Consider the following 18,664-nt stretch of genomic DNA (forward strand, 5'->3'; position numbering starts at 1 on the left):
TTTGATTTTGGCATTCTACGACATTGGTATGGTTTTTATTTATTTTTTTTGTAACTTATGGTATATTTTTGCTCATTTTGCAACTGTTTTTTTACCATTTACAGTATGGTTGAAAACTTTTTTTTTTTGGAAACGGCCGAAAATTCATGCGCGCGCGGATGTCATCCATATAATCAAATCAACATGGCCTTAACAAACAAACATGCAGACAATAAGTAAAACATATTGCCTGAAAGTTAGGTTATCATCTCTCCCAAATACCTTTGCCTGTGTGCATGTGTCGGACAAGTTCCAGTAAGCACAGCCGATGTTCTCGTCACATAGAGGGCACATCACAAAGTCCCCACCACTGTTACACACCTCTCTCCTGTTAGAATCAACACATTGGGTGGTCAGTAAACTAAAAAAAATAGAGGATCTTATCTTGAAAGTTCATCTGTGTTGGTAGAAGTCATTATGCAGCAAGTTTAAACTGTATTTCCAACACAAGAAATTGGTGTGCTATGCTGATGAGCAGTTATACCAGAAAGATATGCAGATACAGATACAGAATTGAATACAGATCCAGAGATCCTCTATTTTACACATCAAGTTTAAGCAGCCCCGTCTCTGTTGAGGGATGGTTGGCATTACAACCATCAGGGTATTACAACCATCCCTCAACAGAGACGGGGGGCACCACAGACTTTCTGCAACCTATGATCCACTGCTCACGGAGTCACATGTGTTATCTGCGTGACGTCACGGAAGTGGTGGATTGTTCATTCCTTGACAAAGACTGGAGTTGTACAGTCGAAAATTTGGGTGAGTCCAATTTCTTGTGCTGGAAATTACAGTTTAAACTTGCTGCATAAAATAGAGGACCTGTATTCAATTCTGTATCTGTATCTGCATTATCTGGTATAACTGCTCCTCACCATAGCACACCAGCTTTGCAGGCACGCGGCACGGTGGCAGCTGGCTGTTATACCTAGCCCAGTAATAATGCCCCAACTGTACTTGGAGACGGTGAGTTAAACTCTATGTTGGTTCTAGGAACAATTTTTTTTCACTTGAGCTGAACCAAGTGTCTAAAAAATCTTTAATTTTGATGAAATTTTATAAACTGGGAAGAGCAGCCAACAATATAACATTATCAAGTAAGTGCCATTATGAATTGGTCACGTCCAGGACAAAACTTTGTTCTTTAACAGTCAACAGTCTTTTTCAGTTGCTTTAAACAATGTGAAAGAAGCTCACTAAGGAACGGTTCAGGAAGGAATGTGAGAGTAGACACTACATGTACATGTAGCAAGACTCGAAAAAAACACTTGGAGCTATGCAGGCATTTCTGATGTCTACCTGCACCAGTCCATGTAATGAGTTTACATTCAAAAGTTGGTGTACATGTATTTGGATTTTCATTAACATGTATCGACTGTCACCACCTAGACATGTACATGTATGAAGTGTAAGAGAAATAATGGCAATCTGAACAGTTTTTAGTGTGATCCATACTTCCTAAATTCTGGACTGTGGTGCAGGTAAAACCTTCCTTTGCAGGTAACTTTCAATGTTGCCTGCACCAGAGCAGGTATGCAGAAAAAAAATTAATATTTTCAAGTGCTAAATGTAGACTGAGAAAGTTTCACTTGAAAGTTCATATTTGAATGAATTAAGAATCTTGGCTAAAAACAGAATGATTAAAAAAAAAATCTTTTCACACAGCTTCTCCTTTTTCCTTTTCAAACAGACAAACCTTTCTGGTCCATTCCTCAAGCTAGTGCACATATACGCCAAAAAGCAGCTACTCAAGCAACTGGATATGGATATGATTTTGTAGACGTTTCCAAAATCATATCCAGTTGCTTGAGTAACTGCGTATGGTATTACCTGGATGTCTTACCTTAATCGACGTAGTGCACATATACATAACTAGTAGAGGGATAAATCTCTTAGAGTACTCTAGCGGACAATTGAGTACTCAGCAGTTCTCTTTGGATTAGGCATTGTTCTCCCAAATTCTATCTCAGATCTCTTCCACTCTCTTACAAGTCTCTTTTTTTTACGACTGTTTTATTACGTAAATTTCCCATTGTTTGAAAAGTCTCTTTCAAAATCACCTGTGAAAACATGGCTGCCGTGTTGTTGTTTTTATGTCATTGTTAGGGTTAGACGCTAATCCCCATTTAATTATCTATTGTTCAAAACAATAGACTGTATCTGAGGGGGGTCCAAACATAGGTGTCAAGAAGGAATCTACAGCAGTTCTCTTTGGAGTCTCTTCTAATGGGGACAGATCTCTCCTAGCTCTCTTTTGGTCTTGTCCTTCGTTTGTGCTGAGTACTCTTTTGTCCGCTAGAGTACTCAAGGAGATTTATCCCTCTCATCTATCTACAAACATGTAATGGTAATCATTCATTGCCTAAAAACAAAGAAAAGTGCTGGAGAACAGAAAGAGGGACTTACGCAGGGACGTTAGTTCCCATTGTGACCACCCCATACAAGAACACTAGCAGCCCTACCACAGCGGCAGGGATCAAGTTGGCAGTGTACAGACCTGTTCACGATAATGCACACGTACACAACAATCTGTTAAACAACACGGCAACAACACAACATCTAACAGAGCTGGCAACCAGTCTTCACTCATCTTCTTAGTTCTTATTCAAAGTCCCTCACCTAGAAATTGAAATGGACCTTTATAATAGCATGAAAGTTCATCTGAGAGTGTTGGTACAATAAAGACTTAGCTTTAACTTCCAACACTAACTACAAAGAATTGAGACTTACCCAAAATTTTCCCTGTTTTTGAATCCACTTTAAACCTAATTTCCAAGAGTAAATGGGTCCATTCCGTGAACAAGGTTGATGAAGTCAACCGAAAATTTGGGTAAGTCCCAATTCTTTGTAGTTAGAATTGGAAGTTAAAGCTTAGTCTTTATTTCATAAGGACCTTTATAATGTTTTTTTTTTCTAAAAAATCTGAAGTTTTTAAAGTCACATTTCTGATAGTGAAGAACCATTTTGGTACCCAGCTCTGTAACATCCAGTAGACTACTGAAAATCTGTTGCAAGCCATCCTAATACATCAGACCACCTTAAGTCACTTCAGTGGATGATAGTCTTCAAAGAAACCGAATCTTTATCCTTCATTCGTGTGAAGTCGTCTTTTAGGATCAGACAGTACGGTGTTCTTCAAATCACCAAGATGCTGAGATGTGAAATAGTCTAAGAACAAAATCATTTTCTTCTAAAATTTGAAAAATTCAAGATGATTGTCTAGTTTTGTTGTGCATAATGTTACCTGTTACTGACAGTGCCAATATTCTTTGATCTCACTTTATTAATAACTTAAATAGGAGGAAAGACCTAAAGTTTTCAGAAGGACCGGAATCATTGTAAAATAAAAAACTATATGAGTCCTGTCCAATTTTAGTGTTACAAGCAAACACTTATTGTTTCTTTGCCTAACATAAAAATCATGGACATCATCCATAGAATGTGAGATATGGTGATCTGACAATGTAGGAGGCAGTCTACACTTACGCAGGCGTGTTGGTACCTATAGTCAGGACACCATAAAGAAAAACCATGAGTCCCACGATAGATGCAGGGAGGAGCCATGCAGTGTAGAGCCCTAATATAAACAGCAAGGAAGACCAGGTGCAGAAGTGTTATATGAGTTGTCATGCAGGAAGGACAGTGATTAGTAACAAGAGGGGAGGGAGGGTAGTGCAGTGTTAGCCTCCACCAGGCCTTCCTATAGGGGTAGGGACGTTAAAATTCAGCATACAAAAGTGGATAATTGGTGGATAATTTGAAATAATTGGCCAGGAGAGTGGCCACACCAATTTAATTTCTTGGTTAACGGATTCGCCCGCTTCATTTTTTTCTGATTTGCAAATAAAAATAAAAATTCAGAATCAAGTGCAAAAGGCTCATATTTTGCTCTGAACAGTTGAAAACAGTCCTATTCATCCTAGTTGTTACAGTTAGTCCATCTTTCAATGCAGTGGCATCATTAAAAGTTCAAAATTCATTGTTTAAATTTTGAACCAGCCTGGTGTGTTGACTTCATGGCTCCTATTGTACCATTTTGGGCCATGATAGGATGCCTAGGCCTGTTTTTATTTTTGTTATTTTTTCGCCCGCCCCCTCCATTATTTTTCTAGAAAAATCCGTTAACCAAGAAATTAAATTGGTGTGGCCTTTTGAGTGGAAATGACCTCTTCAGTGGTGGCCAAACTCCCCTGGCTAATTTTTCTCGCTATTTGGCTATTAAGTTTCGCTGTTAGTCTGGTGGAGACTAGTGCAGTCTGGAAGATAATGAATAATTAGTCTCACTAGCAGTTATCATCACCAAAGACCACATTTCTTGGGTTGTTTCAGAATAATGGAGAGTGACCACCTGCCATAGCCTACCACCTCTGGCCACACACCACATTAAAACAGTCCCAACACCAAATTCTGGTGAAGACCCACAGCTTAGCAACCAACCATCTTACCCAACCAGGAATTACTTTGAGTTTGAGCGGTCCCAAAGGTGGATTCATACCCCACGCAAGAAGCAAAGTTGATTGACAGCGGCATGCAGCCCATGCAGCAGCAGCAGCTATTTGAAATTCAGGATTTCTTAGATGATTTCAATAATACTAGGATCATAAAACATTAAATTTCTGATACACATTGTAATTTTCACAAGGATAATATTGTAGCAAAGATAAATGTGCTTTAACAAGTTAGAATGCGCAAATGCAGTCTTTTTTGTGTCATGTCAGTATTACATGTACTTGCCTATTGTTTACATTAGCCAATGATAGAAAAAAAACTGGATCCTGTTTAGGCAAAGTAGATGCCGATCTTCTCTCCGAAGTACTCCTGGATGTGGTTGAGTGTCTGGTACTTGTGCAACATCCCCAGCTGCAGCCATTTTTTCTGCGTTTGAGTCAGTCAGAAAACTGGTAACATAACATTTTTTAGCCCTCGGCCTTACCAAGCCAGGCAAAGTACATGTAGATGCCGATCTTCTCTCAGAAATATTTGCAGATGTGGTCGAGTGTCTGGTACTACATTGTACATGTAGTACCAACACCCCAAGCTGCAGCCATTTTTTCTGTCTTCCCCCGAAAAAGGCTTGGGTCGGTCAGAAAATTGGAAACACAACATCTTTTTACCCCTCGGCCTTACCAAGCCAGGCAAAGTAGATGCCGATCTTCTCTCCGAAGTATTCCCGGATGTGGTCGAGTGGCTGGTACTTGTACCAACACCCCCAGCGCGCCCAGTAGTCGTACAGAACCTGGCGCCTGTTCAGCTGCTCCGCTGGGATGGAATGGGACGGCTTCTTCCAGGAGCCCTTAGGTTTTAAAGGTTTTAAAACTGTGAGGATGCTGTTGTAATGTAATACTTTTAACTCTGATAGAATGTTGCTGATTGATTATTGTTTTTAAATTGACAAAATGTTAAATCAACACAATTCAGTCGAGTTCCAGACTGTCAAGTTGACTGAATACAGTTTAATTTGATTTGACTTGACTGAGTAAGAGAGTTTACTGTAAGCTGAAAATAACAGCACTATACTTTCTGTACTGAATTTTTAAAACTACAACAACTTTGAAATTCGATGAATATACAATGTCACATGCCAGGCATACATAATGTACAGTCATGTATTTCATTTTCATTTTCAAAATTGAAATGTAAACTCTAAAATGAAGCTTTTTATCATACTTTAATATACGCCATTTTTTACAAGCCTTAGGTTGCATATCAACTTTTAGGTATACAAACTTAATGGTTATTAAATTTTTTGAGAAACAAATGAAGTTACAGGGCGAAAAATTAAAACAAAAACTAGCTTAGGCAATGTGTTTTCAAGACAACTCACATCATGTAGTGGATAGGCTGCCTGAAAAGCACCCTCATCTATAAGACGGTCAATCCCTGTAAAAAAGAGAGAAGCAACGAATAACTTAGTCTACATGTACTAACAGACACAGTACTCAAAATCTTCTGTCTCACTCTACATTAACATAATACTGCATGTATTAGCCTAATTGCTTAGTATAAATCAATGCACTAGTCTTACAATGTATGCACTCATCCTTCTGTATCTGCATCTGTATAGCCGGTATAACCACCCTTTGGCGTAACACACCAAAAATCTTTGCACATTTGATTGCAGGAGTTGTTTAAAGCTTTCTAGTGATGATGCCCCAACTGGGCTTGGTGTGGCAACGAGTCTACGATAGTTCTGGGGAAATACGAGTTTTTGAACACCTCAATTCTTGGTTGATAACTCTGATATTTGAAGGCATGACTGTTTCTTGTTCTTTTCTGGGCTGGTATCAGATACTTAGTGGTTGGTACATCCACCAGTTTATTAGTCATTTGTACATCATGCACAGTCTGGACATTCTACGTCTGTCTTCCAGCGACCCCCACTGTAGGTTTCTTTCCATTTCCTTAAGCTAGTTTTGATTTATTTGTTTACTTCTGGTTACGGAAGTATTATAAGGGGTGGCTGAGTTGTGGGTTTGTGTCTGCTTTTTCAATCAGATTGAGTGGGTTATCACCACATGACTGGGTGAAAAGATTGACAAGCAGAATGACAAGTCAAAAGGTCAGACACAGGAAATGATGCCAACTTGAATGTCAAAAAAGCTTCGAACACTTCCTGGGAGTCTAAAATCTCTGATTTCTTGTTATAGAAAATATTTCTTACAATAGAGGGTGATTTCATTAGGCCACACCATCTTAATTTTATGGATGACATCCTCTGAACACCCCCAAACTAGTGCACGCAGGTGAATAAAATAAAAATCCGGCCCAAAATAAAAATGCTACTAAACCAGAATACAAAGCTGGTATTGTGAATTTGCAGTAGTACTTAGCGACGTTTACGACAAGCAGACACAAGCTGGCTTTTTGCGGAATTTATAATTCGACACTGTACGTATGTACTGAGTTCTTGAGTCATGGAGCTTCGAATTCGGTAGCCTGGATGCCATCCTCCAGAGTTACCACTGGCTCCGTATTGTCGCTATATATATTATAGCAAGCTACCATGGACTACCCAGGCCTAGAGCCAGGCCAGAGGCTTGGCTGACGTGCTCTTTTTTTTATTTATTTTTTTTTTAGAACAGGCGAAAATCAATGCGCGCGTGGACATAAAATGAAGTTGGTGTGGTCTTAGCTAGTACATGGCTACGTGGACTTTGTAGTTCCCTCACGTCCTCAAACGACTCACCAACCATTCTAATATTGACAAATGATGCAGATAGTTTTATCGCAGCAACAGTAATGCCATCAAGGCTTTACAGGGGCAGATTTACTTACAACATCTCACACAGATGTCCCATACACTAACTCAGAAACCTCCATTAGCAATCAGTGTGCGTAACTGCAAGGCTTGGGACGGGTCCAATGAATAGGGAAAAATTGATTTTGGAGTCGCATGACTGGACTTCTCTTGGCATAGCTTAGATTTTCTCTTGGCACTGACTCCCTAGGTTTGTAGACTGAGACAGTATCATATTACACGGAAAGAATCATTTAGCATTGTATCTAAATAGACACTAGCATTGAATAGTAGAATCTGATGTCATAGCATGGTACAAATCTAAAGTTTGAGTTGCTGATCAAAACAAGCAAGATTAGGTGCAGCAGTTCATGAGTACAAGCACAGCTTAAACCGGTCTTCACATTAAAGTGCTCATGACACCAAAATATGACCTTAGCTGATTGTAATTGACCTTAGCTGATTGTAATTGACAAAACTAGTATTACCTGGCTAACAGACACGTTTACAATAAATATGCACGGTTCTCCTGTTACATTCGAAATTCTAATGCCCAGTGAGTGCCTTGTAAAAGTCAGCACAAGCCAGTCCTGGCAGGCGATTTGCATTTCTACATTTTATTTTTGTATGTCCGTATTTTTTCCTGAGCTGACATCACCCAGTGATGTCAGCTCAGGAAAAAGCAAAGAAATGCAAAAATTAAACACAGAGATGCAAATAGAGATGCCCGAAGTGGGCGATTGGGAAGCTTGCTGGAGAGTCTCCACAAATTCACTTTAAGAAGGCCGTACAAGCTCAATTTCGCACTCATCATGATTAGAACAAACTTCAAGTGACTATATTGTATGTACACTGCCGTTATTTGTTTGTGTGAGTTATTTTGGTGTCATGAGCACTTTAAACATTAAGTTTCAACCAAGCTGCAGATCAACATGAACTCTACAATGATCTTGACTTTAAAAAATCTCATGGTCATGCACTTACCAATTTCAGCTCTCTTTCTTTTCCCATATGGTGTTGTTGCAAGTATCTCATACACCTGAAAAAAAGGAACAAGAAAGATACATTAGTTAGTTGTGGTGCATAGGGTGGCGCCCATCTCCAGTTCAGTAGCCCTTGGGCCACACAACTGTGTGTGCTACATTAAGCCCATGATAATTCTAAAATGATCATACAAAGACATAGTGATTCTGAAGTGATCTTGAATTAAAACAAGTTAACCTTTCCTGGTCCTTGCGATATGAATACTATAGAAAATGAAGTCCACTTTATTGTTGAGTGCCCATGTATATAGCAATCTATGATTTACCTTTGTTGTTGAAACACAGAACAAAAATGGCGCATCTAACAAATTACGATATAGTACAAAAAATTAATATTGTCTTCAGTTAACCATGATGTATTAGAAAAACTCTGTAAATTTGTATACAAATGTCTAAAGAAGAAAGAAGAAACATATACAGCTTAGATATAGATAGAACAAAGTATAGTTTGCCTAATCCATTTTGTAACTTAAGAGTGCATTTAGCCCCACTGAGGCATGAATATGCAATAAACTTCATTGTCATTGTCATTGTCCTAATGGGAAATAATTTTATGTACAGGATATGAATCTAGGACCTCCAGATTCTGAACTGACCATTATTCATACCCACAGCCACAGAGTCACCAATGCCAACAACATATTATAATACTATCGGTACATGTCTTTCCCTAAATGTGTACATAGCACATGTCTTACTAGTGGTCATGTAGTAGTAAGAGATTAATACTTAAAACACATGTTCCTTCTTTCCTTCCATATACTTACTATTCTGTGTCTCTGTGTATTAGAGAAAAAGGTATCACGGTTCTCACTCCCCAAGAACCTGGAAATAGATAAAAAGATAATAAGATATCATTGGAGTTTATAGGACTTCAACCTCTCCTTTTAACTTAACTGTCCACTTGAGATGGCTATGTGACAGCTAGTATTCCAGGTGATGAGGACACATTGGCACTTAAAATTTAAAAAGACATGATTGTGATAACATTGATTCAGACGTACTGTCAGACTTGACATATTAATTAACAGTATTGATCATTACATTTAGCAACATGCAACTTAAATTTGGATAACATTATTCATTAAAATAATCTTTTACTTCCTTCACATTGAACATGACAGTTAGGCCACACCAATTTATTTTCTTGGTTAACGGATTTTTCTAGAAAAACAATGGAGCGGGCGGGCGAAAAAAATAATAATAAAAAAAAGGCATAGGCATCCTACTATGGCCACAAATGGTACGATAGCAGCCATGAAGTCAACACACCAGGCTGGTTCAAAATTTAAACAATGAATTTTGAACTTTTAATGATACCACTGCAGTGAAAGATGGAATAACTGTAACAACTAAGACTGTTTTCAACTGTTCAGGGCAAAATATGAGCATTTTGCAGTTGGTTCTGAATTTATTCATTTTTTTGCAAATCAGAAAAAAATGAAGCGGGGGAATCCGTTACCCAAGAAATTGAATTGGTGTGGCCTTATGATCCTAAGATTTCCAGAAGACGTTTCCAATGACTCACTTGTCCAGTTTGGACTTCTTGAAGACACAGGTGTAGTAGTCCAGTGGTTTATTTGGCACTTCCTGGTCCATCATGTTTGGGATGTGCAGACTCTCCAGTACCTTTGCCGACCAGTTTTCACTTGGGTTAGGGTGAGCCTGAGATGGAATCACAAATACGAAACATTTAACATATATCCGGAAGAGATGATGAAACAAGAGCCCTGTCTATATCATAAGTTGCAAAGTATGACTATGAATAAAGAGGTTATCATTCAATATACATGTAAGTTGTACATGCAACATAAAGCAACATGAACATAAACTTGATAAAGGAACAAAGGAAAATTATAGCAGACCATCATCACAAGTAACCATCAAAAGTTCACAAAACATTCTTTTTTTTTTTTTATAATCAAAAACAAATCATAACCATACACATGTATGCACTAGTATAGCTATTGGATGCTTGCAGAGACAAGAATTTGGAAAAAAAAAGAAGGAAAATGCAAAGGATGAAATAATGATCGGTAAAAACACCCTGATGGTTAGAAAAACAATCAAGCCATGACTTTGACTTGCAACTAAAACATTTTCATTCTCTTATTCTACAACCATAAAAATTTTACTAGATAATATACATAGTTGTAGTATTGCATGTTTTGTCAGTCTGAAATATAATTTGTATATACATGTGAGGAGTATTCTGATGAAAAGAACATTGATTCACCTCACCTATAAGCATAATAAAAGTTGAAACAAATTGACCAATTTCTTCAAAAATTATGATCTTGAATAAAAAACGGACACTCAAAAAGTATGTTGTTATTTTCTGTTGACCAATTGCTCTCCTAGTCTTTCATTATACTGTTTCTAACATTCATACCCTGTATATACCAGAATTGTCAAATGAAGATAATACTATCAATCTTGAAGCTTTAGCAAGTTGCATTTGGGCAACCTTGCATTTTTCAAGTTGGGAAAGTCACATTCTTGGTTTTATCCACAACATGAATTCTAAAACTCTAACTGGAGTGGCTTTACAACCTATTAATTTTGGCTAAGCTTGAAGGGAATTTTAAAGAGATAGCATTAAGCTTGCAACAGACATTAATGAAGTTTTTCAATCATTTATAGAAGGGTGAAAGCACATACTGTATTTCATCTCCAAAAGCCATGCTGCTACACAGTACAGCAGAGTAACAACCAAGCACAAAACACTTCCATGCAGAAGGACATAATAATTGGTACTCTGTAAATTCTAACCATTTGCTCTTTCGTCTCTCCCAGTAACATGTGCGCGAATCGATAGCGCCATTTTCTACTCACGATTATATCCTCACTGCTTAACTGTTAGCAATTCATGTGTCCATCAAAGCAAAATCAAGAATTATGATCAGGTTAGATAAATGTGTCAATCATAATAACAATAAATAAGTACTCAAATATACTACAAACAATATAAAAATGGATCAAATTTAATAAACAAATACAGTAAAAAAACAATTCAACCCCATAACACAATAATACTGCTAAACAATACAGAAAGAAAGGCAATCTCTCGCAATTGTATTTCATTTGCAACATTCTGAATTATTGATGCCAGCATAGGATGCTACACAATGATCACTGCATGACTTTTGTACCTTCCAAAAAGGCAGTTGGCCATTTTACATGTACCTTTTTAATGTATATTTGTATATAACAGACAATACAGTTATGAGTCAAGCAATGCAGTACTCAAAATACCATCTGTTTTATGCAGGTTAGTGCTGGTAAAATGGGGTTTGTGCCGGTATTTCTGATGTCTACTTGCACCTTAAATGCACTGGGCCATAACAAAACCAGCCCCAGGTTTTTAAGGCATTTGGAGATGCACATGTATGATTGGTAGTCAAAAACAGTCAAAGTAGCATCATTGAAGACAGCAGAGAACTTAAACTTTTAAGTTAGTAAAATTAAGAAATGATGCTAGTATGAAACTTTTTTTAAACATTTCAATACTTTATGAACTGTATATATGCAAAGAAACTGTTGTGTTGGTAAAATTTGTCTTTTGAAGATAGATTGATAATGAATGTTACCTGCACTAGTACTTTGTAAGGTATTTTGAGCCCTGCATTGTATACAATGTAGTGCTTGTAAGTGTTGTGTGACTTTACCTGCAGTGGGGCTCGGAAGTTGAGCTCTTCAGCATAGTAACACAGGACATCCCAGGAAGCAAACACCTTGATGTAGGTGATAGTCTTCTTTCCAGTGCTAGAGATTTCCTCCTCCATCTCACACCCAGCCTGAAAACAACCACCAGGGGAAATGTATGCATGACTTTAATTTATAAATGGCTTATTAGTTCAGCAGCTTAACTTCATGGTCAGAGACACTTGCAGTATGCAACAGCTTTTGCCATAGTAAGCTGCAATGCATGAGAGAACATACAATGTACAATGTACATGTATGTTCATAGCATTATGAATTTTATAGTGAGGTAATTGTCATTCATTCAATTCATTCATTCATTCCCCACACGAAAGAGGTATTTAGTGCTGCACAGGTGCAGCATTGGTGCTGCACATATCTGGCACTTTGAGCATTGATGCTGCATTGATCCAGTTCCCTGGGCAATTGGGCATTGATGCCGCACTGAGGTGTTGACCATTAATCATCATTTATCATTCTGGGCTCCCCACACTCTAGCAATGTATGATCTCCTTCCCCTGACAACAGCCGGTCACACCATATTACTCAGGCATCCAGGCTTTAATTACCGTGACAGGAAATGGCACCAATGCCCACAGGCCCCGCCCCACCTTTCTGGTCTAGACCCTTGGTCATCCATTTTGTGTATATGAAGGGTCATGTAGGCCTTTGAAGACTAGAGTAGTAGTAGTTTACACCACTTTGAAATTGTGAAAAATAGGGCTATTTTGCTATTTTTGGACCAAAAATGTACATTTTTGGCTCCTGTGCCCTAATATCAAATCCAAATGACCTGAAATTCAGTACGAGGATACCTTGGACATATGTCCAAAGAATTTCATTCAAGCTTTAGACACACGCCACTTTGAAATTGTGTAAAATAGGGCTTTTTGGCTATTTTCGGACAAAAATGTACATTTTTGACTCTTGTTCCCTAATGTTAAATCCAAATGACATGAAATTTGTTATGGGGATACCTTGGACACATGTCCAAAGAATGTCATTCACGCTTATGACATACACCACTTTAAAATTATGTAACATAGGGCTTTTTGGCTATTTTTGACCAATAATGTACATTTTTGGCACCTACATTTATGACCTAATATTAAAACCAAAAGCCCTGAAATTTGGTAAGGGAGATCCTTGGATACAATTCCACAGAATGTTATTTATGCTTTTGTCCTGTGTTTAGAATTATGTAAAATGGGACTTTTTTGCTATTTTTGACCAAAAATGTTCCTTTTTTGGCTCCTATGCGTTATACGACAACCAAATGACCTAAAATTCACCGTGAAGGTACATGTAGCTTGGCACCAAATTCTTACTTAGACTATAGTGTTCACGATTCAGATTCAACCCTTTGAAATACCTTATTTTACCTTATTTGAGTAAAAACAGTGATTGTAGCTTGAAAACCCTAATCCCCAACTGACAGTTCTAAATAGAACACTCGGGTTCTACCAGGGATCTACCACAGAATGTGTTGGAAGATTCCATTGCTGCATGGGGGTATGGACTATTGAAACACTAGTCTTGATATTTTGTTTTGGACAGGGTTAATTTATATGTCTTCCAACACAATTCAGACTTACAATGTATGTCTGCCGCTTGTTTGTCAGACTAAAGTCAAGGAGAGGGCCTTAGACACTGGAGTAAGCTACAGTAACAGCTTCCCATATAACACTACTGATTTTTGTTCGGAGAAGTTAGTCAATTTGAGTTGGAGTAACTCCAACTCAAATTGACTAACTTCTCCAAACAAAAATGCCTAACTAGTGGTGGTTCCATATTTATCAGGTGACTCAGTTCCAGACTTATCACATGACAGAACTGTGGCCTGGATATGTACCCTGATATGTACCATGGCTAAAGGTGGTATGTGGCCTGTACACTGGGCCTATACACTGGCTACATTGAAGCAAGGTTTCAATGTGCTGTACCGGAGGTTATTCCTCTCATACAATGTACAGTAAACCCCGAAGCGCTAGCTAGGTAGACTTACAGGCCATTGTCTACATGTATGTCTGACTCAGTAGGCTTGGCTGTTTTATTAGTGAATAGCTACAATGTACATTGAGGACATGTGCATGTGGTCCAAATGTAGAGAGAACCAAATGTTGCATTTCCTTGTTGGACAGTCATACCATATATGACCTTGTATGTCCAGGTGATCATATATATTATATATATCACAATGGCATTTTTGCTTTGCCTCAACAAGAACAGTCTTTTCCCTAAGTTCCCAGCTAAGTTCCCATGTCCTGTTAACAATCAAATCCACAACATGCCAACATCTACGTAGGCTAGCCCAGCAGGGGAAGGGGTGATCAAAAGGTCAACCAGGTCAAAAATGTACTAGTATATAGAGGCACATGGGGGGCTCATCAGTCTGCCTTGTTATCCTAAGTAAATACAGGACCTGGTGGTCCCAAAACAGCTTGTGAGACATCTAGCTACTGGTACTTCCACACTCAGTGGGTGCTAATGACCCAAATCAGAAGGAGGCTTGCTCCCATTGTGTAAGGACACATTTAGCTATAAACAGGGATATGTGAGGGCCTCCCAAGTATCAGACAGCTAATCTAGTATGTAATTGAGACCAAAATCATTGTCTGCCTAGTACTAAGTAGTAGTAGGTACTTTTTTGGCGTGATTGCTCAATACTCAGTCTTTCACCAACATACATTTGTAATACAAGTATAGTCTAGTCAAAGTATTACACTGTGCTCTGCTTCCTTCATGAAAAAATGGTACAAATTCTGACAGACCTTATGCCACAACTTCGTATACATGCTGTCAATCAACTTTTTACAAATCTCCCAATCTGGTGCATGTTTTCTGATTATGCAACTTGCAACCATCTTCTTGTGGACATACACTGTAGTAACATGCAAACCAAAACTCAGACAACAAAAACCACAAGGAGTATGACACTTTCATTTCTTCCACTGTAATTCTAAGCAACTAGCTGATGTTTGTAACTGTACCATATTTCCTGCCCAATTTGTAGACATTAGTTTGATATACACGTATTCCAAAATAGATCAAGTTGTAGTCGAAGGTTGTAAAGTTCACATGCCCTCATAATCAACATACAAAACAATACCTCCATTTTCATGGAGTTCATAATTGGACATGTAACTTTCTAAAACGTTAGGAACAAAACAGCTTCAAATTAGCGTAGTTGAAAACCATGGTTCCAGTCCAAGAGGACACATGGGGTTAATCCAAAGGTGAAGCATGACTGCTGGATAATTACCGTGACAGAAAATGGCACCAATGCGGCTTTACTCCTTCTAATTGGTTCAAGGCTTTGCTGGTTGACAGTTTGGGGACGGAATCTTGGACAGCTATAATTTACCATGAAATTGCCGTGGCAGTCAGCATCAATGCGGCATCAACTAGGCATTAAAGCTTTGAGCATTCATGCAGCACAGAAACACACTTTGGCTTGGGTCATGCATGCATGCATTCATTCATTCACAATGACTTTCATTCAGATCATGTTCCTAGTATGATGAATTTACAGAGAACTAATGGGGGAACCTGTGAACATAAAACCACCACATAAAGTACCATTGATGCTTTTTCTCACTTAATGCATTGAGGATGCTAAAAACCTTGTAACTTGTTTTAAACATTTGCATTTAGCCATACCCTACCCTGACAACTATAATAAACTAAGGCCACACCGACTTAATTTTATGGATGACATCCTCTGAAGACCCCCAAACTAGTGCGCGGGCGAATTAAAAAAAAATCCGGCCAAAAATAAAAATGCTACTAAACCACAAGAATACAAAGCAGGTATTGTGAATTTGCGGTAATATATAGCGACGTATACGACAAGCCGACACATGCTGACTTTTTGCGGAATTTATGAATCGGCACGAGTTCTTGCTGTCGTTCGGTAGCCTGGGTGCCATCCGATCCAGAGTTACAACCGGCTCCATATTGTCACTAACTGCCATGCACTAGAGGCCTAGAACCTCGGAGGACGTGATCTTTTTTTTATGAGATCAGGTGAAAATCAATGCGCGCGCGGATGTCATCCATAAAATTAAGTCGGTGTGGCCTAAACAATAAATAAAAATTAAAATAGACAATAATATATTTATATCAAATGATGCCCACCTTTCTGAGGTTGTTGAGAAACTTCTTTCTGTACTGATCATTTTTCTCCTCGGGAGATTTTTCCTTCACCTCCCCAGACTCCGCAGCCTTCTTCTTCTTCCTCTTACTCTTCTTGCTTCCAGGGTCTTCCTCTTCAAACACTAGCACAAAATCTGAACGACAAAACTTCTTTTCAGGCCATGCCATACTTCATTTATCCTTCTTGAACATACATGTATTTGCTACTTCACAATTACGTAGAACCACAAAATAATACCTAATCGCAACTATAAGTACCTAATACTAGCCCAGAAGAGAACAAGAAATAGCCATGCCTTCAAGTACCAGAGTTATCAACCAAGAATTGAGGTGTTCAAGAATTCATTCTTTCCTAGCACTATTGTAGAGTGGAACTCGCTGTCACCAAGTACAGAAGGGGCATTGTCATTAGATAGCTTTAAACAATGTCTGGAGTTAGAAGTTCAAGGGTTAGGTGTAACAAGTCGATCGATGTAATATAGCCAGCTGCTGCCGCGCCGCATGCCTGCGAAGCTGGTGTGTTACGCCGAAAGGCGGTTATACCGGCTATACCGATACAGATACTATTGTCTGAGAAGTTCCGCTAGAGGCTTGCAAATTGCCCCCAAATTTGGCCACTAACTACCAGTTTTGATTTCGAAACAAAATTTGTATACACGCATCATGTGTAATTTACCAATTCCAACTCTATCTTTCAGGTACTTTGATTCAAAATAATAGATTAAATAAAATAATAAAAGAATAAATTCACTATTTCCAGTAGACACACTGTTTGTAGCATGAGGAAGGTCAATAAACTTTATTTTGGTAATTTGGAAGTAAAATCTGATAGCTTACGACAGATTATAACCAACAGTACTAATTTGTTCACTTGATTCTGCATGCTATATGTACATTTATTATCTTGGCATATTATTGATTTTCATTGAAAGGGTATCACATACAGTTAAGACTGTTTCTGCAGTCTTTATAAATTACATGTATGAGGAAAAGGATATACAGTACATGCAGTTAGAAAAATCATTTGCCACCTTTCTTTTTCATCACATATACGATGAATTCTAGGTGTTTGAAGTGAAGAAAAACCCTGAACCATGCATGTTTTCCTTGCAATTGTGCTGGCTGCAATGTAACACATTATGGACACTGCCAATAATGCATACAAATGGAGCTTAGCGTTGCATTGAATTTCCAATATATGATAATGACCCAATATTGGCTCTGTGGCTACAGGCATACAGGAATAGGGGTTTAGTATAACCACAGTCATTCAATTGTATCTGAAGAAATCATTCTTCTGACCACAAATTCTTTTTGACAAATGATGAATATCATACTTGTGAATGATAACTTAAGCAGGCATTCCACAGATAGATAATGACAAATAATCTTTAAATGTGAATTCAAAGTGCAGGGCTCGAAATACTGGGTGCATGTGCACCTTAGTGCACCCAAATTTGGAGCTGTGCACCCATTTTTTTTCTGTGGGTGCATCAACTCAAATATGCTCATAGTTTGCCCCTAACATGCACTAGTTGTTACAGTTTTTTCATCTATCAATGCAGTGATTTGATTAAAAGTTCAAAATTCATTGTTTAAAATAAACCCAGCCTTTTGTGTTGACTTCATGGCACCTACGTTGCATTCGGGGCAATAATAGGATGCCTAGACCTGTTTTTATTTATTTATTTTTTTTGCCCCGTCGCTTCAAATTTTTCTGAAAAAATCAGAACCAACAAATTAAATTGGTGTGGCCTGAGCTAAATATTAAAATCCAACCACTTACTCAGGCCTTGCTTTCAGACCACAGGACTGTCATAGAATATGGATGATCCGGCCAAGTGGCATGCGAGCTAGACCATTCTGTCACCACAGAATTTATTGTGGCTCAACTAAAGACTCCCAGGGGACTGACTCATTGCAAGGACAATATGCTGGCATAATCAATTTTTCTGTTTTTAAGAGAGAAGTCACATCATGAAAATTGCTCTCTGAAATTAGATGGGACCTGATGTGCATATTCCGTCTTAATTGCCCTATATGTAGGATTGTTATGCCTTAGGTGCTTGACTAGAGCTGTGTACTGGGTTCACAGAATTGATTCTGTACTGGAAAAATTGATTAGGTACATGTCCAAAATACCTTATCTCTCAGTACCAATACTGTACCTAAATAATTTCACACTGATTATATGCCTATTTGTGACCTAAAATGTGTAAATAGCTGGTCCCCCCACATGCATGGTACCCAAAAGTAAGAACAGTGTGTTTGTGCTATAGACATACAGTATTAACCCAGAAAGATCTGTTGCATATTAGTTTTGCTTCATAGATGTCACTTTGGTCAGTTGTGTTACAGGGTAGGAGATGATAACTAAGGGACTGTACGATATTTACCGGGGGGGGGGGAGGGCCGGTTGTCTGAGGGGGGAGGGCCTAGGAAAAAAATTTTGACCAGGGGGAGGGCCTAGGAAAAAATATTTTAA

The 18,664-nt window shown here is 38.3% G+C and overlaps 1 protein-coding gene across 4 annotated transcripts in view; it reads right to left on the bottom strand.

Moving 5' to 3' along the window:
- LOC109480012 (anoctamin-7-like) overlaps positions 1–18,664 on the bottom strand; it is a 45,165-nt gene that overhangs the window by 22,445 nt on the left and 4,056 nt on the right. For 2 of the 4 annotated variants that reach the window (XM_019782140.1, XM_019782139.1), the window contains exons 3-11: positions 16,162–16,313; positions 11,991–12,119; positions 9,851–9,987; positions 9,090–9,147; positions 8,264–8,318; positions 5,867–5,922; positions 5,170–5,335; positions 2,449–2,539; positions 262–367 (exon numbers count right to left, since the gene is read on the bottom strand). In XM_019782140.1, coding sequence (XP_019637699.1) covers positions 262–367; positions 2,449–2,539; positions 5,170–5,335; positions 5,867–5,922; positions 8,264–8,318; positions 9,090–9,147; positions 9,851–9,987; positions 11,991–12,119; positions 16,162–16,313 — 950 coding nt within the window. Of the gene's footprint in view, positions 1–261; positions 368–2,448; positions 2,540–3,528; positions 3,620–5,169; positions 5,336–5,866; positions 5,923–8,263; positions 8,319–9,089; positions 9,148–9,850; positions 9,988–11,990; positions 12,120–16,161; positions 16,314–18,664 lie in introns of all 4 variants that reach the window. The other 2 variants (XM_019782142.1, XM_019782141.1) reach the window with 1 other exon arrangement.

This window comes from Branchiostoma belcheri, unplaced genomic scaffold, assembly GCF_001625305.1.
Source record: "Branchiostoma belcheri isolate BF01 breed outbred unplaced genomic scaffold, Haploidv18h27 scaffold5, whole genome shotgun sequence".
Lineage (NCBI taxonomy): Eukaryota > Metazoa > Chordata > Leptocardii > Amphioxiformes > Branchiostomatidae > Branchiostoma > Branchiostoma belcheri.